The sequence below is a fragment of the Silurus meridionalis genome, chromosome 13 (genome assembly GCF_014805685.1).
Source record: "Silurus meridionalis isolate SWU-2019-XX chromosome 13, ASM1480568v1, whole genome shotgun sequence".
In the NCBI taxonomy this organism is placed as follows: domain Eukaryota; kingdom Metazoa; phylum Chordata; class Actinopteri; order Siluriformes; family Siluridae; genus Silurus; species Silurus meridionalis.
The window spans coordinates 13,800,684-13,823,305 of NC_060896.1; the positions used below are offsets into that span (position 1 = coordinate 13,800,684).

Genomic DNA, 22,622 nt, shown 5'->3' on the forward strand with positions numbered 1-22,622 from the left:
CTATATATAAAACTGGTTAATAATACACCTGACTCTGATCCTACAAAATCCCTGTGTGCAAGAGTACAGAATGTGCAAGTGTAAGAATAAAAATTGTCACATTTACTGATTATGATTTAATTTAGATTTTTCTTCTGTTCACTTACTTCAGATTTTGTTAAATAATAAATTTAAATGGATATTTTTGAAAGTATGCTGGCTTAATAGCATTACTTTACACCTGCCAAAACTTTTACACAGTACTCTATATAAAATATTATATTGTTTATATAATAATAAATGCTTATATTTATAATAATTATATATTAAGAGAAATAAGCAAAGGTAAAAGCGGAAAAGGTGTGTGAAGACAGACAATGGTTTGGAGAAAGGAATTTCTTTTTTTAAACAATAAAAAGCATTTCAGCACCATAGACAGCAGCTTGTATGTGCAAAATTTGTTACATCCCAGAAACCAAAACAAACAAACACACTTTATTAACTATATAGACTGCTGTGTGAATGTAGTAAAGTTTATGTAAACATGAACAGATTTCAGTCAATCTATAAGTGAAACATTAAGCAGAAACCATATTAAAGAGGCACTGCAAATTGGGTATACAGAACGAAAGAGAACTTTTTTGAACTTAAAACAAGCCATCATAATTTACCATTTACTACTTTAAACTGTGAGGAAAAACTCAACGTTCATTCAGTTAACAAATGAAATACTTAAAAAAAAAAATAAAATGAAGTAAAGAAAAACACTGATGGCATACAAAACTACAAATATTTCTCAGATGTAGGGTTTGAAGTGCCTTGCTTGTGACAACAGTAGAAGTAATCCTGCTCCAAGCACAGCCACTGCGAGCTTCTTTATAACCCGTCTCCTCATAGTGGTGTGGGAATTTGGCAAAGGTGGATGGAAGGTGATATCAGTGGGATCCATCTAAAGGAGAGAATAAGTCAAAAAGTCAAAAATTATAGTTAAAATTAGTCATTCACAATCACCGGTCTAATGTTTATCAAAATGCATTAATATGGTTTCAGAAATGTACTGAAAAAATCTTTAATGCTTGACTGAATTCAAATGAATGTAAAACTCGGTACAACTTTCACAGTTTCTGAAAAGGAGCTGAAATAGTTTTTTCGATATACAGTCAATCCCCGATAATTCGCGGTTCAGAACTCGCGGCTCGGAAAATTTGCGAGTTCTCATTTGGAACCTAACTAATTTGCGGATTTCCGGAACTCGCCTTAGAACATAACCCCCGTGAGTTCCAGGGGACCACTGTTATGTATTTTGGTGACAGGTTTATTGCCACAGCTAGATTTTATAACAGAAAGCTATCTTCTAAACATACATACATAATGAAACACAGTCTGTTTATAAATACGCAGTATTTATCATTCTATTTTTGACAAGATCCCCTACATCACTGCTTTCGATGCACCAGACAATGCCATATCAGTTACTCGTGGACTAGAGGCATACACAATATACACTTCACACTCATAAGATATTCTTCTGATATACTGATGAATGTTACTCATTCTTTCTTCACCCTCCAGTTGTGTAATTGAAACTAGCTAGTACAAATTCGAAAAAAAGGGCAGGTGAGACATCATAAAAACATACATAACGTGTTGACAGAAATATTGTATGCTATGTGTCCATTTGTAGACCTTTTTTGAAAAAACATCCAAGTATTTGTAGGTGCAATACTATCAGCTAAATTACGAATCAGAACATTTGTTTTAAATAGATAAAATGTGGTAGTAGTAGTAATGAAGATGCACAAGCCTAGAATAACCCTGAAGCAAAAAAGAGACAAACCTTTATTATTCCTATATATTATGTCAAAAATGCTTTAGGGCCGCACGGTTTGGAAAAAAAATGTCATGTTGCGATTATTGTGGTCAATATTGCAATATAATAAATAGTATCATGAGTCAACTTGATTGGTTATTGAGGAAATTGCACACATTTTTAAATTAACATTTGCATTAATATAAACATTTTGTATCTCCAAGGTACAGCTGAATTGAATAAAACAATAAATAAAAACATACATTTTCACAAATATAAGTTAGATGGGGGATGGGTGCATTTCGCGTCGAAAAAAGATGCGCGTTACCGCGAGTGGGTGTGTGTGTCCCGGCATGTGAACGAAGAAAAGGAAAGCGGCGGAGCAAAAGTGAATAAAAAGTAAAAGAAAGCGCTGTGTGTTGAAACATCGTTTGTCATCTCTTTCTTCCAACCTGGAACCACTGAGATCTGTTACAGATTTATCATATTGTCACATGATGTCGTAACTTTAATTTAACAAATCTTGCTCAGTGTTGGCGATATTTTGGCTTAAAGATCACTAACACTGAGCAGACCATTGTCGGTCTGCTCGGCATCCATCTTCATCTGGTCTCCGCGCTGCCACTTGACCACACACGCCACACGTGCACTGCCTAAACCAAGAATATCTGCTCTTTTATTTTTTATTTTTTAATGGCGCGGAAAATCTGCAAACTGTTTTCAGACAGTTTTCAGAAACGTATTCATTTTATAAAATCACATTTGCTGTTATATAATCGCATGAGCTGGCATTGCAATTGCGATACAATTAATCGTTCAGCACTACGAAATATCAAGAAACCTGACTGATCTAGAGAAGATCTGTGTGGAGGAGTGGGCCAAAAGCCTGTAGTGTGTGCAAACCTGGTGAAAAACTACAGGAAATGTTTGACCTCTGTAATTGCAAACAAAGGCTACTGTACCAAATATTAACATTGACTTTCTCAGGTGTTCAAATACTTATTTGCAGCTGTATCATACAAATAAATAGTTTAAAAATCATATATTGTGATTTCTGGATTTTTTTTTTTTTAGATTATGTCTCTCACAGTGGACATGCACCTACGATGACAATTTCAGACCCCTCCATGATTTCTAAGTGGGAGAACTTGCAAAATAGCAGGGTGTATGTATATATATATATATATATATATATATATATATATATATATATATATATATATATATATATAAAAATAAAAACCACTTCATGAATTTTTCGACATCAATTCAGCTGTGCTTATTAGGGAAAACCTGTAGAAATGTTCGTCTCTCTCTCAGAGGAGCGTTATATGATAAGATAAACCACATTGTTGGGTCTTCTCTCAGCACATGGCCTCCATTCACTGTCAGATTCCAGCCTGACACAGAGGGCATGCTGGCTGCCCTCTACGCTCCAGTTCTCTTCACAAGACTACACTGCTTCTGAGTTATGAGCTGTGAAAATTTCTGCCATCACACTCTGTCCTGAGTGGATTCACGATGTAGACAGATTATACAAAGAAATGTGAAAATGCTGCTGACCTTGCCGAGGAGGTCCCTCAGACAGACCAATTCTTTCTGCAGGTCTCCGACCTGAGCCACAAGCTCTGTGCATATGGCATGAGTCTCCTTCTTCGGATCCCATGTCAGAACAAGCTGCCGAAACAAATTAATTTATTTTCTATTTTGAAGTGAGTCAACATATAAAAGCACGCAGTAACATTTGTCTTATAATTTTGCTTTGGATTTGTAAAAGCTGTAAGAAAAAAGAAACTTTTCTTTATTTTTTTGCAGAATAGATAGTAAATCAGAAATGGGAGTGATCTACTGAAAACAGCTATGAACATTTAATTCAGTATGAATTCATGTGAAAACAGATTCATTAAAAGAAAGCTCTTGTTAGCGATTAAAAAAGTACAACATAATAATTAGACAAGTTTTGATTACCATTTAAAAAAGACCAGTCTGATTGATTTAGGAATGCATAAAAATACCAGAACCACATATTTACTGACAGGCAAAATAAAAAGCACCTGACCTGTTTTGGATGAATCTTCAGTTCTAGAATTTGATGGCTACCTAAAGCTAAACCTTTAAATCAAGTTCCAGATTTTCAGTTTTTGTTCCCATGTTCTGCAATTATGCTTTAAAATGGGATTGCTAATTAGACATTATATAGGAAGGGTTAGTGTTAAAGTAGTGTGCACATGCAAACCTGTGAGCTACTGCGTGGGAACCTGCTGATGACATCCTGTACCATCTCAGATAGGTAACAGCACTGCTGCCTCAGGCTGATCAGAAAGGTATGTAGCTCCTCAGTCCTGAAAATATATGCACACAAATGTTCAGTATGTAATATTAAGGATATTAGGAATATTCTGAAATATTTGTCTAAATGTACAAAAATCATTACAACAATATTAAGCACTAATCTTGCAATCTATGCAAATACTTTCTCAATGATGTGTAGCATCGTTTGGTGATAGAATTTTTGAAGCACATCTTCCATCACTTAGCATGTCAAACGCCTGTAATGGCTGGCAGACCAAGTAATGCTGATAACGCTATCTTAACAGCGGATCTCTCCAAGCAGCCGTTTTCTTCTCCTAACAGTCTGTCAGCCGGTGTGGTAAACACTGTCAGACTCTGGAGTTACTATCTCCACCAGAATGAAAAGATGGCACAGAGTGTTGCTTTGTTAGTTTTTCTTTGACTAAATGAGTGATAGTTTTGTGCTGGGCAACTAAGTAACTGGTAAGCGCCACTGTGCCAACATATGAGCTAGGCATTATCCAAAAACCCACCTTTAATAGCAATGTTCCTGAATTCAAAGCATCAGGTAAATGTTTTTTGAACTTGCATCCATTTACGGAGTTTCTCCCTATTTATCACCATCTTTAGCTTTTCCAATTATTTGAGGAATTAAACATTCTCAATTACTACAGGGAAATGACATGTCCAATCATATATTCTGCAAAATGACAAATTGTGTTCCTGCACTTCCCATTAGCCAGGAAATCAGGTCTCGCCATTGGATTTCTTCCTAACCCAACATGCCTTTAGTGTGTGTTTATAGACTACCTATCAGGAAAGGATTAAATGTGGAATTTACTGGATGACCCAATGCCCTCAGGGAAACCCCTTAGCTCTGAATAAAGAAAATCACAGATTGATTAGCCTTGTTAAGGTAAAACATGGCATATGGGCAAACTGCTCAGGACCATTCGTCAAAACATGAGCATGAAGAAACCGCACTCACTCATTCCTCACTTCACAAATCATTATTAGAGCTCAAACCATTAAGACAGGTTTGTCTGAAAACCTCGTGAACACAGCAGGTCGTCCTACTTCAAACAATCAGAATCTTACTAGATGCGATAAAGGTGGAGTTCAAGTCGGGTGGCTGCAATTTCCTTTTTGTCTGAAGAAAGACAGTTAGTGTCTCAACATCGGATTAAACGCAGATATTAACATAATTCCCTAGTATAAATAATCAGTCAATTAATACAGTAAATCCTAGGCTCGAGTTAATGTCTGTATAGTAAAAATTAATTCTGCTTTTAGTAAAATGGTGGGTGTAAAAACCATGAAAGGATTTCACTGCAGTTTTAACAAGGATGTGCAGACTATTTATATCCAGTTCATACATTTAATGCAAACTCAAAAAAAATCCCTTAAATAAATAAATATAAATATATATATAGTACAGACCAAAAGTTTGGACACACCTTCTCATTCAAAGAGTTTTCTTTATTTTCATGACTATGAAAATTGTAGATTCACACTGAAGGCATCAAAACTATGAATTAACACATGTGGAATTATATATGGAATTATATACATAACAAAGTGTGAAACAACTGAAAAAATGTCATATTCTAGATTCTTCAAAGTAGCCACCTTTTGCTTTGATTACTGCTTTGCACACTCTTGGCATTCTCTTGATGAGCTTCAAGAGGTAGTCACCTGAAATGGTCTTCCAACAGTCTTGAAGGAGTTCCCCGAGAGATGCTTGGCACTTGTTGGCCCTTTTGCCTTCACTCTGCGGTCCAGCTCACCCCTAAACCATCTCGATTGGGTTCAGGTCCGGTGACTGTGAAGGCCAGGTCATCTGGCGCAGCACCCCATCACTCTCCTTCTTGGACAAATAGCCCTTACACAGCCTGGAGGTGTGTTTGGGGTCATTGTCCTGTTGAAAAATAAATGATGGTCTAACTAAACGCAAACCGGATGGAATAGCATGCCGCTGCAAGATGCTGTGGTAGCCATGCTGGTTCAGTATGCCTTCAACTTTGAATAAATCCCCAACAGTGTCACCAGCAAAGCACCCCCACACCATCACACCTCCTCCTCCATGCTTCACGGTGGGAACCAGGCATGTAGAGTCCATCCGTTCACCTTTTCTGCGTCGCACAAAGACACGGTGGTTGGAACCAAAGCACAGATTTCCACTGGTCTAATGTCCATTCCTTGTGTTCTTTAGCCCAAACAAGTCTCTTCTGCTTGTTGCCTTTCTTCAGCAGTGGTTTCCTAGCAGATATTCTACCATGAAGGCCTGATTCACACAGTCTCCTCTTAACAGTTGTTGTAGAGATGTGTCTGCTGCTAGAACTCTGTGTGCCATTGACCTGGTCTCTAATCTGAGCTGCTGTTAACCTGCAATTTCTGAGGCTGGTGACTCGGATGAACTTATCCTCCGCAGCAGAGGTGACTCTTGGTCTTCCTTTCCTGGGGCGGTCCGCATGTGAGCCAGTTTCTTTGTAGCGCTTGATGGTTTTTGTGACTGCACTTGGGGACACTTTCAAAGTTTTCCCAATTTTTCGGACCGACTGACCTTCATTTCTTAAAGTAATGATGGCCACTCATTTTTCTGTACTTAGCTGCTTTTTTCTTGCCATAATACAAATTCTAACAGTCTATTCAGTAGGACTATCAGCTGTGTATCCACCTGACTTCTGCACAACACAACTGATGGTCCCAACCCCATTTATAAGGCAAGAAATCACACTTATTAAACCTGACAGGGCACACCTGTGAAGTGAAAACCATTTCAGGTGACTACCTCTTGAAGCTTATCAAGAGAATGCCAAGAGTGTGCAAAGCAGTAATCAAAGCAAAAAGTGGCTACTTTGAATAACCTAGAATATGACATTTTTTCAGTTGTTTCACAAACTTTTTTGTTATGTATATAATTTCACATGTGTTAATTCATAGTTTTGATGCCTTCAGTGTGAATCTACAATTTTCATAGTCATGAAAATAAAGATACATACATACATACATACATACACACACACACACAAACACACACACATGAGTTGGGATCTTACCCCTTGTCTATGTTGCCAAGCTGGTTTAAGGTGTCCAGATCCACTTGGTCAAGGTGAATCTCCTGAACTGCATTAAGGACCTTTTTTTGATCGTCAGGATCTGTTACTCCAATCTAAACAGTAAAGATAAGAATAGGACAGGCCAGGACAGTCCTCACTCTTTCACATTGTGAAAAACAATAGCATAAGTGCCAAACAAATGATCAATTAACCAAAGCTGCAAGCACCTGTCAATTAGTCCCTTATTAAATCATATAAAGTGCACACAACACATTAAAATGATCACTCTTATGCACTTAATACAGTATACATGAAATATATTAATCATGCAAAATCAATCAGATTGAAATACAGAGTAGAAAAAGGGGAATACAAAAGGACACACACAGACACACACTCTATGGACAAAAGTATACCTGACACTTCGAGCCAGACGTGCTTCCCCAAACTGTTGGATATCTTTAAATGCGATAGCATTACATTTTTCCTTCACTTTTCTAAGACTTAAACCTGTTCCAGCATGATGATGTGGCTGAATGAGCACAAATCTCCACAACCACACTACAAAATCTAGTGGACCATCTATTATTATTATTATAATAACAGCAAATGGGGACTAAATGTGAAATAGGATGTTAAAAAGCACATATCTTATGTACATATATATACGAATCTTATGATCAGGTGTCCACAAACATTTCTCCACATAGTGTGTGTGTATATAAGCACTTTAAACTTTGAAAGAAGTTACGATTATACATGGTGCCTTAGTCACCCCTATTACTGCAACGCTCCATCAAGAAGCCCGCATAACAGCAGGTTATGCACATCTTTGCTCTGGATTTGTCCCAGAAACTTCCAAATCCACTGAGCCATTGCTTCTTAGGGCAGTTCATAACACGCATTATTATATGGGGATATTTTGCCAAGTAGATTTAAACAAGTTTAAAGTGCTAACAATGAGCTACACTATATCGACAAAAGTTTGTGGACACGTGACCATAAGATTCAATATACATTTTGCTATGTGATTTTTATTTTATTTTTTTTGTGCACTCAAGATCTTCAACTCCTATCCATAAAAACTAGATCTTTAACGAGCTGGCTTTGTGCACAGGGGCACCATCATGGTGGAACGGATTTGGGTCTCCTAGTTTAAGTGAAGGGAAAATGTAATTCTACCACATTCTACCACATCCAAAAACATCTTATTCAGTTGTGTCCAACTTTGTTTCAACAGTTTAGTGAAAAGGCTGGAGAAGTGAGGTGTCCCAATACTTTTGTCCATATACTGTGTTAATCTGTTCAACTATTCATTTATTCATTCTTTCTTATTAATTAAAAAGTTACCCTTTCTAAGTCTTCTTTTTCCATGGTCAATAAGTGGCTCCAGGTGATGTCATTTTCCTGATCAACATGTACAGAAATGAGAATTGCTTTTAGAACAAACTCCATGCCACCACACAAACATTTACTGCTGATCAACTGCATTTGTTCATGTATCTACACTTGCCTGTATCAAGTGTGATAGTCTAAAAATTCTGACCTGTTTAGCTTTACCTGGATTAATCTGTGAACCAGTCTGTATAATATGAAAGTTTACTCACCATCATAATGTCAGAGAGGTACTCCAAATTCAGCCCATGCAGCAGTAGCTCAATATCACTCAGTTTATCAGAACTGCAAGCAAACAAATGTTTATGCATCCATATGACTTTATTAAAGAGTGTCAGTATTCCTCATCACCACAAGAGGGCATGCTAGCCACAGGCTGTAGGAACTAGGTTGGAATGTACCTTTCCTTTGAAGAGGATAGAGGTTCAGGGCTTTGGTTGAGAAATTTAAACACCGTTTCAGATTTGGAGGGCAGTGCACCATTAACACTGGAGTCACTCGAAGAGTTGAGATATCGACAGATCTGTTGAGACACTGGCTAAAAAATTCAACTGAACCACTTTCAAAATGCAGAACAGTAACAATAACGCTTGTAACGAAATATTTTACACGGTCAGAGTCATACAGTTTTGCAAACCACTGCCAAACACCTACAGCCCTGATTCTGTGGTCCACAGAAAAAATTAATGCATTGTAGGAAATTAAATGAATTCATTTTGCTACAGTGGTACAATCAAAACCATTATATCTACTGACTTCTTATTAGTCAGTCTGACTGGTTACTAGAATTAAAGCTTAATCCAAAGCTCAAACTACAAAAACAAGAAGGTCTATTAAATAAAATTTGAAGTCGATCTTAGTCAAAATGTGCACTGCGCATGAAACAGTCAGATACATAAATATGAATGATATATTTACTTCAATGTAATCAAAATTTACTGAGTACATAAGATGTACTTAGAATTAGTCCCTGTTGGCAGACCTTTTTGAAAATGAAAATTGGCAGTATGTATATTCCAACACAACAAAAGGAAGAATATTCCCCAATAACTCTATACCAGTGCTGCATACAGTGCAGCATATCTAGGATCATTCATTAATCCTGAATCGTCTAGTCAATTTTCTGGTTTGTCTTTCAGTAGGTACTGGCTGATATACTGGCTGAAATAAATTCCTTATATGCAAAACCCAACATGTCTGATAAGGTCTTTTAAGTCTGAGGTCACAGGTCACATACCTGCAGGTGTTTGAATGATTCGGCCAGGTCAGCTGCTGTTTTTCCTGCCTTGTTTTTAATGGACTTGTCAGCGCCGAGCTGTAGTAGTTTAAGAACTGCAGCTTCATGCCCGTACCGCACAGCTAACATGAGTGCCTAATTATACCAAAGAGTCTCATTTATTGTTCTTGCAAAAACACCACAAGCCTTATATTTCTAAACAAGAGTTCTCGTCAAGTGTGACAAAGCTTTAGACCTGCTGCAGACATGAGGCATATTGTGTTTAATCACGGTATATACGAATGACTGAACTGCTAGACCAACTTTAAACATTTAATTTATTTTAGAAACAAGATATCAAAATGTAGTTAGGAACCATGACTGATGTGTGAAGAGTACCGTGTGGCCATTTTCATCCTGGAGGTTCAGCTCTGCTCCATGGGACACCAGTTGATTGATAACCTGAGAGTAACCGTCCCTGGCGGCCAACATGAGGCACGTCAAGTGACACCTGCACAAAAGGAAGACTGCCGCAGGTCAAAATTCCTGAGCTTACCATTTTGCTGGGTTTCACAGTAGAAAGTCAGTTCATGGGTTAAGTCCAAGTCCAACCAGGTACAATTTAACAAAGTTAAACTATAATCTAGTGACTAATAAATTGACCTGTGAAAGAAAAAAAAAAGGTTAACAGGGAGAGAATGATTAGAATAATTGTGGTAAAATATTCAACGCGCTCTGACACAAATGCCAATGATCCAGGTTTTATTGTACTGTATTTCAGTGCTACAGCGACATTTAGAGCAAAGTGAGAAAAACATTAAACCACTGATTGCAGATGTGCAAAAGCAATCACTATGAGCTCATCTTGCTTCACCTCACGTTCCATCTTGGGGAACATATATTAACAAGTGCTGTGTGAATGTGATTCATATTTATGGAACTGCAACAGAAAGCAGAAGCGCGTGTCAAACATTACACAGCCTTGTGAGCCCTGAGTGTGGTTCTAGCATGAGTCTATGGGAAAATCCTTAAGTCATTTATCACAATATCTGACATTTCCCAGAGAACAGGCATCCGAACTTCAGCTTTACAACGTCATGTACAGGTGAAGGAGGGCACATTTATTCCTCAATGTGACATTATCTACGCAACTGTTCTGGTGACAAACAATGTTCCCAGGCTAGCAGTAATCAGGAAGTTTGCTGAATCAATTCAGGAAGTTTGCTAGATCCGATCAAAAGCATTACTGCCAAGGTGCTCCTTAATTTGGTTAATAGTAAAGGTAGAGTTATTGGAGAATGTAAAAGACGGTTGATTTTTAAACAGCCCATTAAAACCGAGTGAAAAATGTAATAAGGACAAATGGACCAGTTTGACAGAATTGTTTTTGAGTTAATTCAGGTACTTACTAATTAGTGAAAGAAAAGCCTGTCTGTTTGCTAATATTTGTTCAGTGATTGTTACTGAAGCAACAGCACCAAATCATTAAGAATGACAAGCATAACAACGTCTTATCAGAGTTATCCATTCTCATGCCTTCTTGTGCAATGCATTGTTGCAATAACTTTGTTCCTATACACAGCCACAACTTACATCTGATGATAACTGCAATTATTAAAATTTAATTGTTTAAAACGTCCTAAAATCATTTATAATTTCACACAATCCCCCAAGCCTTAAGAATGAATGATACAAATTTCAATATACCTAATTAAAAATGTTGCAGTCCATCAATGGCTAAAATGGACTTTTATGGGAATTATGCACTGTTTGAACAACTGTGACTTGAAAACCTCATTCTAGATTGTCATCAATATTCCAAAATGTTTGCGAAACCAATGTATGAGAGCAACTCTAAGTCTTTGTTCCCCACATCTACTAACTCATGTGCCCACCATTTATGGGAGAAAATCCTACAGGAAATGTTTCAGACATGCATGTCAATAATAGGTTGACCATGTATATATGGTTTACTGAACCTGTTATTGGCATGCAGCTGTCAAATGCCAGTCAAGTGCAGTCTTCAAAAGACCGAGAAGAAGGGCAGTGCTTCACAAGCGTCATTGCATTGCCACTTCCCTCTGCAACTTGTTACAACTTTTCAAATATTTTGTCTGGACAGGACACAACCACTTTTATACCAGTCAACACAGCAAAGTCCTTGTTGATGCTGGGTCATGTGCACAGCTAAGGCTGCAGATGATGTGCAGCTGGGGTCTGGTGGAAGGGCTACTTAGTTCCTGTGGCTGCAGTACAAATGCAAAATCATCATACCCGATTCATTCAATACGCATCAAACATTCTTTCCATCCAAAAGTTTCCGACAAGTCAGCAAAAAGAAAGTGCAATTCACTGTGAGGTTTCATTGCATATTGACAGCACTTTATGATAGTCACAAGTGAGTTATGACAAAAGCTGGACTGAATGGCTTTTCAATACAGCACACTATTTGAACATGACGGATAGACATTTTAACACACATTTTAACGGTGTGTCTACAGTGTGATATTTACATTTCAAACCAATTGCACAGTTCAAGCTAAAATAGCCCCTCGAAAATCCCAATGATAACCATCGATCAGACTGCATGTGGCATCACTCCAAACTGTCGATTCAAGGGTTTGGCGGGAAATTCTGCTACGTTCATCATTCATGACCCTGCTCCACTCTCCATTATGAGGTCAACCCATTTTTATTAGCAGTGCCGAGCAGGAGCATTTGCTCAATAATTGTTCAAAGCTGAATGCACAATACAAGATTGTAGCCCTGATTTAACCAGTTATAGCCACAGAATTTGGGGGATTGGCAATACATTTCTTCACTCGCTTTCCTTACTGCCCAAATACAACCTCCACAGTTTTCCGTTATTTAAAATCCTTTGACTTGGGTCCTTTCTTTACATGCTGATCTAACCTTCTACCTCCTACAAACAAGGATTTATCTCAATGGTATTCTTAGTGTCTGACCTAGTGAACTAGTATAAGGAGGCTAAATGACCTGAATAAGGTCAATCTTCCAAATTCTCTAGTTGGTTAAATATAAAATGTAAATGAATTGAGAATAATGTTGGGAAATGTTTGAGAATGAAGGAAACCATCACGTTTGTTTGAGCTTTCATTTTTAATTCTAGACAACCCAATGCCATATACAAGGCAATTTTAGCTAGCTAGAAGCATTTACTAATACAAAACTATTCCTGCATTCCTTAAAAACATTGAATGTTAATGACTATAACATAGCTAGTAACCAGATGAACAAGATTAAATAACTTAAAATAGAATACAATAAATAAGTAACAAGATTAAATAAGATGACTGGCAAACCCACTTGTTTGTTATGTTTGAAAGGTTTCTATGAAAATCATACATTTTAAAAACATAATTTAGATTTCCTTTAAATTGGTCTACTGACACCTATAGAAAAAAAATCAGACGTTCGACATTAGATGCCCATCAGATATAAAACCATGCCCAGATATGCACACACTTTACCTGTTGTGGACATTTGGGTCAGCATTGCGCCCCAGCAGTAAAGCCACACACTTGCTGATGTTTTCTTCAGTGACGGAATTTGCAGTGCAAGCTGCCATTAGCACAGTATAATGATCTGAGTAAAGCAAAAAAATACATTAATTAATTAATTAATTAATTAAAAAAAAAAAAAGACAGAAAGGGAAGAAAAGCATGAGATTACAGTCTACAAACAGCAGCAGTAACAGAGTACTTTTGGTAGAACAGTTGAGAAAATACTAGAACTGTTTTGCAATGAAAATTAATATGACATCTTTAGGCAACAGCGACTGTGGAATTCCATAAACAATTACTAACATGATTGAATTAAGTGTGAAATCCACTTGAAAGCACTTTTCCAAAGGCCCGATTATGTACACAATTGTGTGCGAATGCAGTGTGTACACACCATCGTGTTGCAGACATACTTGCTCTGATTGGAGGCAGATTTAGGCTACACGAGCAAGTCTGGTTGAACATAGGATGCAGACTCAGAATGGTTGTGTCTGCACTGAAGCAGGAAAATAAATAAAGCGCCGGTGTTGGGCCAGCGCAATGACGCCAACATCACGCTCTGTGTACCAGCATTATCCATCACTGTTGCATTCTTCTCTCTTTAAGCAGAACACAAGCTACGAGGCAGCGGCTGGTTTCACATTTAATTATTTCCTTCCAAGCTCCCAAACACACAGACATTTATATACACACAGAGCCTGGACATGGCGGAAATGTCTAAATTACTTCACTCATTCTTCCCACCAGCATGTAAACTGAACACACACCAGCAGATTAACGGGATGTTTTCAATAATCATGTTTTTGCGTCACAACTATTAAGTCAGATGAAAAAGTCCTGGGCTAAAATTAAAAGAGCTTATATTTACATAAACACAGAGAGCAAGCTTTCTGTCCACCTAAACGATCCATTCAAATCTCAAAAGCATTACAAGTAGTTATAAACAATTTAAAAGTACAATGCATCATTCACAGACCTCAAAAATAAAACATTTTAATCAGCAGCAAATTGCTGTGTGCTGTAGCATAAGCAGAATAACTCACTCCAGACTGGACTGTAATAGAAAAATAATCCACTCTAGCATAGACTACTATTGTATAGTCTGTTGTATGTTATTTCATATGTAATGCTGTGAGGATTTGTTCTCAATGAGCCTCAGGAGAAGTAATGCCGGAAGAAAAGGCCTGGGGCGTAGCTAGTGTACCAACTACACTGAGTTAAAACCTGGGTTCTGTGCCACTTAAATTCTTCAACACCAACCTTGGCAAACCATTACTGTTCTTGCTTTATGCCCGGGGCGGTTGTTATATGGGAACAGGTCTATGCACTGAGAATTTTAATGCTACAGAATTTAAAGACATCCAATTTAATAATCTTGTGGCAACATGAAGGCCAGCTGTCAAAAACCTTTGGCTTTATATTGTACAGTATATGGGCTATATGATTCATGGATCAAGGGAAAGCATACCACTTCTTTCTCCAGAGACAATACATGCAGTCTCAACTTCTAAGTCACTTTGTTCTACCTTGGTACAGGATTCTGTGGCTCATTTCTAACCTCTGAGTGACACTGCAAACATAATTTGATTCCAGGTTTCAGAACTTTTTCGCCAGGCAGTGTCAAACACAGCCTTCCTATGAGCTCAATGAGAAGTAGTGCCACTGACACTGGCCAGATATATTAACATTAGCATAGCGTTTTAAGATTATTCAACTTGAAGCAACCAAACATGTTTACTTGTTCAAAACATTTGTTAACATAATTTCTGTTGTTAAAAACCAGCAATCGGATTACTACAATATCTAAAATTCATCAGTCCTTTGTTCTGAACTTTATGTACTAAATGTTTTAGAATATTCTGTTCATGGTGCAACCACCTCTGCTTAAGCTGATATAAAAATGACCCATATAGTAACTTGAGTGTGTGGTTTACGCCACATTCACAGTGAAATAAAAACAGGACGTTGACAGCAGTGTTGTTTATGACCCTGTTCAAAATTGGTTTTAGAATCTATCTCCGCTACGACCACAGCAGTATTATCACACCAATGTTAACGAACACACTGCCAACTGACAGACTTTGCAAAACAAAAAAACAAACAAAAAATATATCTGAGAAAGTGAAAATATCCTGAGGATCACAAATTTATCTTGGATTTTCTATAAGCAGATAACAAGAAACCAAATATAAGATTATAAACTGTGTGAACTTTGTGGACTGGTGCCAACGGAGCTGCCTCCAGATAAATGCGGGGAAAACCAAAGAACTGTGGTGGATTTCTGTAGGCACAAACAAACTTTATTATCACCAGTGAACATTCAGGGAAAGGACATTGTGAGAGTGGACTCTTACAAATACCTGGGTGTTCATCTGAACAGCAAACTGGACTGGACAGATAATACTGAGGCAATTTATAAGAAAGGACAGAGCAGACTCTTTCTGCTGAGGAGACTAAGGTCTTTTGAAGTGCAGGGAGAACTAGTGAAGACCTTAGCCTCAGCCATCTTATATGGTGTGGTCTGCTGGTGCAGCAGCATCTCTACTGCATACAGGAAGAGACTAGACAAGCTGATCAGGAAGGCCAGTTCAGTCCTCGGGATTCCCCTGGACACTGTACAGGAGGTGGGAGAAAAAGAGGGTGGTAACTGTCATCATTGCTGGAGAACGACCCTCACCTCCTGTATGAAACAGTTTCATTTCTGAGCAGCTCCTTCAGTGACAGACTGTTATACCCTAAGTGTCTGAAGGAGCGATACAGACGGTCTTTTCTCCCTGCTGCTATTAGACTTTATAATCAGAGCTGCTCCCAGTGAACCAGTCACCAAAATATACACTGTTCTTGTGTTTAACTGTGCAATAATAACAATAACAAAGTTTTTTATGCAATAACAATAATTTAAAACCTGCAATATTACCTATGTGCAATATGTTTGATGGCGTAACTACTTATTGGTGGTCTCTTCTATATTTATCCATTGTGTTGTATATACTGTATTATGTTTCTACTTATATATTTCTTTTTCTTGGCTGTTGTAACAGACATTTCCCCACTGTGGGACGAATAAAGGTACTGTATAACTTATCTTATCAAACCCTATTTCTAGACAATTTACTAAATTCTAATATTTTTGTTTTGTTTAATAGGCAGGTGATTTTACATTTTTATAAATATTTAAAAATAGATAAACAGATTACAAAAAGTAAATAAAATTTTAAAAATGTCTAGAATATAAAAATGTCATATTTGGTTTGCTTTAATCTTGTAATGGGAAATTCAGATAAATGTGACTATATTCAAGCTATATTTATTTTCTAAGGTGATATTTTCTTGCTTTAACATGCCTGCTACATGATCTTTTACACAAACACAGCAAATCTTTTAGAGATGTAGAAACAGAGGTAAAATGTGTTTTGGGGCTATGATTTATTCACTGCATCAGTGATTTAGAGCAAATGCTCTCGAGAGTTTGGCCTGAAGCACAACAAAATAATGATCACAAAACAAACAAATGAACTCACCTCATAACCCATGCCAAAGTCAGCATTACAAAAGAGATTCCACTATCTCTAAATCAGCCAATGAAAACTCATTCTTGTAACATTTCACCATTTAAATGATTGCTGAAACACATAAATAAATTAAATATAATGATAGTGCATCTGTATTGTAGCTGTATGTTCAGGCCAGTCACACCTGTGTATGCACATAGACACACCTGTGTATGCACAAAGACACACATTGGCACATAATATTTCCCTACACTTCTGAATTCAATTTGTGCTAGCAGCATGAGTTGTGTCATCAATAAAAATAAATGATCTCATTCCAGCAGCTAAGCAAGCCCAGGCCACAAAGCTGTTTATGAACAATAAATTTGTATGTGTTGGATTATGAGCAGATCCTTTCTTTCTTCACATTTCCATCACCTTGGTTGAGGTTAATCTTGCTTCCAGAACTTCCAGAACTTTTGTGACTAATCACTTTATTTCTTGCAAATTCCAATCTGGCTGTCTCATTCTAACTGCTGATGAGGATTGCATAATGTCTTGTGACCTCTCTATTTCTACTCCTAAAGTCTTCTTTAAACAGTGGATACTTTTATCCCTTCCCTGTGGAAGTTGTTTACAATGTCTCTTTGGGGGGAATTCCTTAACAGCTCTTATAATGTTCATCATTAACTGCTGAGGTTTTTTTGTGGCCAACCTATTCCATGTGTGATTGTTAGTACAGCAGTTGGTTCTTTCAATTCTGAAGTTTGATTTCCCCTCTTTTCTCAGCATCAAAATGGCTTGCTTTTCTCCCATCAACAAGTTTCTGATTTCTCTGTTCCTTTATCTTTTAATAACATATGCAGTCTTCACAGGCAAACCAAGGACTCAAACCAGGACTAGGCATTTAGAGCTATTACATGGTTTAAACAGAGCACATCTGGGCAAAAACACCTGTCTGGGAAATGCAGAATGTTAAAATGAGAGATGCCTGTTTTCTTTCAACAATATTTTGTGGAATTTGAATAGTATTTGAGCTGTCCATCAAGTCACCATCCGAGTTACTACTTATGGCAAAACAACGAGCAAAAATGGTTAATAGTATTGAGAACGTGCAGACACCAACCCACTTTATATGGAACAGCTGTTTGGTGGTACATTGTATTCATGCAATTATTCAATCAGCCAATCATGTGGCAGTAGTGCAAGGCATGAAATAGTACAGATACAAGTTGAGAGCATCAATGTTTTTTTAAAGCCAACTACTACTTTTCTTTGACACCTTTCATCAGCATTGTGTTTCAAACCACAGACCTGCTGCTCACTGGATGTTTGTTTGTGCACCATTCTGTGTTAACTCTATAGACCGTTATGCATGAAAATCTTAAATGTTCAGCAGTTTCTGAAATACTTAAACAATCCTACCTGGAATTAAAAAAAAAAAAAAGTCATGGTCAAAGTCACTAACATTTTCACCCTTCTAATGTTAGACGGACACATTAACTAAAGTTAATGACCGATACCTGCATGATTTTATGCATCACACCACTGGCACATAACAGGCTGATTAAAAAAACAGAAGAAGAGGCATTGCTAATAATGTGGTCGGTGAATGTAAAGTTCTATAATACTATGCTTTTTTTTTTTAGTCTTGGATGTATTTAATAGTGAATAAAGGATTGTGTGTGGGTTTTTTTTTTTGCTTTCGTATACATTAGTGTAACTTGCATTGGTGTGCCATGCATTTCACACCAATGCCTTCAGTGGTGTCCTATCTGAACCAATCCACCTCAATACCATTATGATGCCATGGCTATAGAAACCAATTTTATACAGAAAAGCGGTACAACAGAGCGCTGCACCACAGAGAGGTATCACATGCAGCGAAAACGAATGCCATTACTGAAGTAGAAAATACAGTGAACACAATTCAACAAGTCTCTGTTCACTGCAGGCAACATCTATAGCAGAAGAATCAATATTAACTTTATAAAATGACCCCGGGTTTTTTTGTGCATTTGGTGCATCTTTTCCTTGAGTGACAATATTTCTGGGGATTTAAGATTTGTTGGCCAAGTTGTGTACTTTTAAACAAATTCTATGGGAAAGAAAACACTTAATGGTTCATGAGAAATATTAACAACTGTTTTTGGCTGACTTTTCCTCACGATATCCAACTTTTCTTGAAAAGTCCATATTGTAAATGTCCTCGCAAAGTATATCTACAACAACTCAATTTCTTCTCCTCAGTCAGGCATTGAGAAATGAAAAAACTATTAAATCCATATGGATTTTTGAGCTTGTGCAGTTTGCCACAGATGCGGGTTGCAAGTCTTGACTAGTGCGATCTCCAACCACCAATCAGAAAAAGTAAAATGCCGCCGTGACTGGACTCCCTGATAAGTGGCCTTGGAGTGACCAAATTGCAGTCTGATTGGTTAAGGTAACAGCTTCAAACAACATGGATTAGAACCTACCAAAATCCTGTGCTGTTCATTTCTGCTGGCCTTGCAGCAATATGTGAGGGGACAGCTGAAATCGGATTTGATAAATGCAAGACAGCCTATACAATTGTATACTTCCAAGTTTTTGTGGAAACAGTTTACCAAGATACTGTATGCTCACTGTCTTCTGCTTCCTTAAACATGGCTTGTATTGTTTAATTTCATTGCAAATAAAAAAAAATCATTATGGGAAGAATCTAAAATGTATTGTTAATAAAAAATTAATTAAAAAAAAATATATTTTTATGTTCATGTACCTGATCGACAATAAGAATAATAGCATCTAGATTGGATTTTACATTACACGGAACACTGGAAAATAGACAATAAGAAAAGAATGTCTCTAGGTCTCTATTTTCTTTTCCCTGATGAATCAGTGCTACAGACACCTACCGACTGTGCACAGGATCAATATAAATACAGAACTAATCACAAAATTAATAGCAGAATGTCTAAACGTCACAAACATACAATATACACTATATGAATAAAAGTATTGAGACACCCACCCATTACACCAAAAGAGACTGTAATGTCTTCTAAATACATAAACATAAAAAATTTAGCTTTCAATCTTTTGGTAAGGTTTTTCCACTAAATTTTAAATTGTTTCTGTGGGCATTTTTGCCATTTCATCCAACAAAGCATTTGCAGGGTCAGAGACTAAAGTTGGACAAGAAAATCTGTTCCAGTTTATCCCAAAAATTGTTTCATAGGGTTGAGGTCAGGCCACTAGCTTTCAACTGCTCAAGAGTACATGTGCTTTACACCACTCCATCCAATGCTTGACACTGTACTTGTGATGCGAGGCTTGTTCCTATTTGTTTCCATGTTCCAATAATACCATTTATAGTTGAACATGGAATATCAAGCAGGGATGAAATTTCTTGAACTGACTTATCGCAAACTATAGCACCCTTGAATTCACTATTGAGAACGGCCCATTTTTTTTTTACACAAATATGTGTAAATGCTGACTGCAAGACCAGGTGCTGAAATTTATACACATGTGGCAATGCATACAACTGAAATACTTGAATTCAATAATTAGGTGTTGTCTCAATGACTTTTTATAGTGTATATATGTTTAGGTGGAGTTTTTCTTAAAGGCCATGATCATCACTTATAAAATCAGAATATAAATAGAATAGACACAATGGTTCTAAAAATGGTCCAAATAGGTGTCATGAAGTATTATTTGGACTTTGACCAGATTTTTACGACTTCTAAACTTACTCTTTACCTCTGCTGAAGTTGGCATTGGCTCCACGGTTCAGCATCAGCTCGGCCAGTTCACAGTGTCCAACATGCACAGCACACATCAGAGGAGTCCACGCAAAGCCCAAAGATGTCTCCACGTCCATTCCTAAAAACAAAACAAAAAAACATCCGACACCATCCTGAAACGTAAATATGCAACATACATTACATCCTGTAATAAAAACCACAATATTTTCCTTCTCTTTTTGTTTTTTATTTTTTAGAAATAAAAGTTACACACCACTGTCCAGTAACTGCCGCACGAGATCGACGTCACCTGCTGTAATGGCCCTTTTCATAAGTGACACATTGTCCTTAGGATCTAAAGTCGCCTTAGACACCTGCAAACAGAATTAATATCACATAACTATTACACGATCTAAAAACAAGACATTTACATAAAAGCGAGTTTCAACGGAAGCTATCAGAAGACAGAAAAGTGAAGAAAAAACCCCAAAACAAGCTAACGCTAGTTATTATGTTAACGCTATATATTACTGTACCTCAGGGTCTAGTGTCTTGGTACTACTGGCATATCCAACATTCCACTCGTCACTACTTCCATCACTTTCGTCGCCCGCAGGAAAGGCATAGTCAATGTTATCCAGCATATTTATCCGTGTGCCGAAACTGTTTACAATCGCCAACACACAAACACACACACCGGCTTGCGTTACAGATTCGCTAACATGCCTGCGTGCGCGCACACACAGCAATGGAGGTAACACGCTTCTTACCAATCAACGCAGGCGCTGTTTTTTTTTTTTGCCAGTTATTTACTATCAATACAAATAATTAGCGTTCAAATTATGCTTTAAACTTACATTCTTTACATGCACATTAGTTTTTTGGTGATTCCCAGTATCTAGCTCTGTGTAGCGCCCCCATGCGGCCCATGTAGCCTGAACATGAACTACGTTCTAATTCCGCTATAAACTTCACACAGTCAATCCACACTATACTAAAAGCTTTAATAATCTTTCACTTTTAATCCGTCATGCTTTTAAAGTGTATTATCTTACATTTTACTGTACTCCCTTTCATAAACAAAAGTGTTTTTGCACTGCATTGTGTTTGTTTACATATACTCTTGGTTATAGTCTTTATAGCTCTCTTTGCACAGTACTGTATATTCAGAGTATACAGTAGGTTTACACTATCTTGTGTTATGTGTATTGTCCCACACTGTCTCGTGTTGTCTTGCGTTGTTTGTCTGTCTGTACTGTTGTGTGTGTGTCTGTCTGTCTGTCTGCCTGCAATGTTTGCACTAGGTTATACTCAATGCATTTTATGTAGCTTTATGTTATGTAGCTTTGTGTTGTGTTTTAGCTATATGTGTTTCGTGTAGCACCAGGGTTCTGGAGGAACGTTGTCTCGGTTTTACTGTGTACTGTGTACCACTGTGTGTAGTAGAAATTACATTTCGACATGTAGTACATTTACAGGCCCACATCTGTTCTTAAAAAAAGTGTGAATTTGCAGGAAAATGGAACATTGAGTTGCAAACTTACACAAAAATAAATGTAAAAGGAGTACTAGGCTACCATTTGTCATTTAGGAGAACACACTTCATGATTATTACATATATTATGTAATCTGGCTTCTTTGACCAAATAGTAAATGGATATAAACTGTATTTATTTTTTATTTCAGAAACACTATGATTCTAGATAAAAGTCTTCTTCTTCTTCTTTCTTTCTGCTCTTGTTAGGGGTGGCCACAGAGGATCATCTGTCTCCATGCTACTCTGTCCTCTACATCTGTCTCTTTCAAACCAACTACCTGCATGTCTTCCCTCACCACATCCATAAACCTTCTCCTTGGGCTTCCTCCTTTCCTTCTTCCTGGCAGCTCCATTGTCAACATTCTTCTAACAATATACCCCATGTCTCTCCTCTGCACATGTCCAAACCATCTCGCCTCTCTCACCTTGTCTCCAAAACGTCCTACATGCCCTCTAATAAAATGTCTCTCCAATAAACTTGTTTCTAATTCTGTCCATCCTCATCACTCCCAATGAAAATCTCAGTATGGTCTTCAACACTGATGTTGCTATATAAAATATTGTTATATATTACTAGTTAGATTTTAG

At 37.3% G+C, this 22,622-nt stretch overlaps 1 protein-coding gene across 2 annotated transcripts; it reads right to left on the reverse strand.

The window, feature by feature from the left end:
- Positions 1 to 360: 360 nt before the first annotated feature.
- On the reverse strand, positions 361 to 21,472 carry asz1 (ankyrin repeat, SAM and basic leucine zipper domain containing 1). 2 transcript variants are annotated; one of them, XM_046863854.1, is made up of 14 exons: positions 21,355 to 21,472; positions 21,034 to 21,160; positions 20,772 to 20,871; positions 20,514 to 20,636; positions 13,243 to 13,357; positions 10,151 to 10,262; positions 9,773 to 9,907; positions 8,937 to 9,058; positions 8,748 to 8,820; positions 8,491 to 8,547; positions 7,141 to 7,253; positions 4,026 to 4,131; positions 3,353 to 3,466; positions 361 to 928 (listed from the first exon to the last, which is right to left on the reverse strand). In XM_046863854.1, exons 2-14 carry the CDS (start codon positions 21,139 to 21,141, stop codon positions 776 to 778), a joined length of 1,431 nt encoding a protein of 476 aa, XP_046719810.1. In that variant the 5' UTR covers positions 21,142 to 21,160; positions 21,355 to 21,472; the 3' UTR covers positions 361 to 775. The 2 variants fall into 2 exon arrangements, with proteins under 2 accessions (XP_046719810.1, XP_046719809.1); XM_046863853.1 differs by having other exon boundaries at positions 21,268 to 21,419.
- Positions 21,473 to 22,622: the final 1,150 nt, after the last annotated feature.

Excerpts from the sequence above, each read along its gene's own strand:
- asz1 (XM_046863854.1), bottom strand. The coding sequence starts at position 21,141 with ATGCTGGATAACATTGACTATGCCTTTCCTGCGGGCGACGAAAGTGAT. Across the intron at positions 7,254-8,490 it reads AAAAAGAAGACTTAGAAAGG|ATTGGAGTAACAGATCCTGA; the intron begins GTAACTTTTTAA and ends TTTACTGTTTAG. Across the intron at positions 3,467-4,025 it reads TCCCACGCAGTAGCTCACAG|CTTGTTCTGACATGGGATCC; the intron begins GTTTGCATGTGC and ends TTGTTTCGGCAG.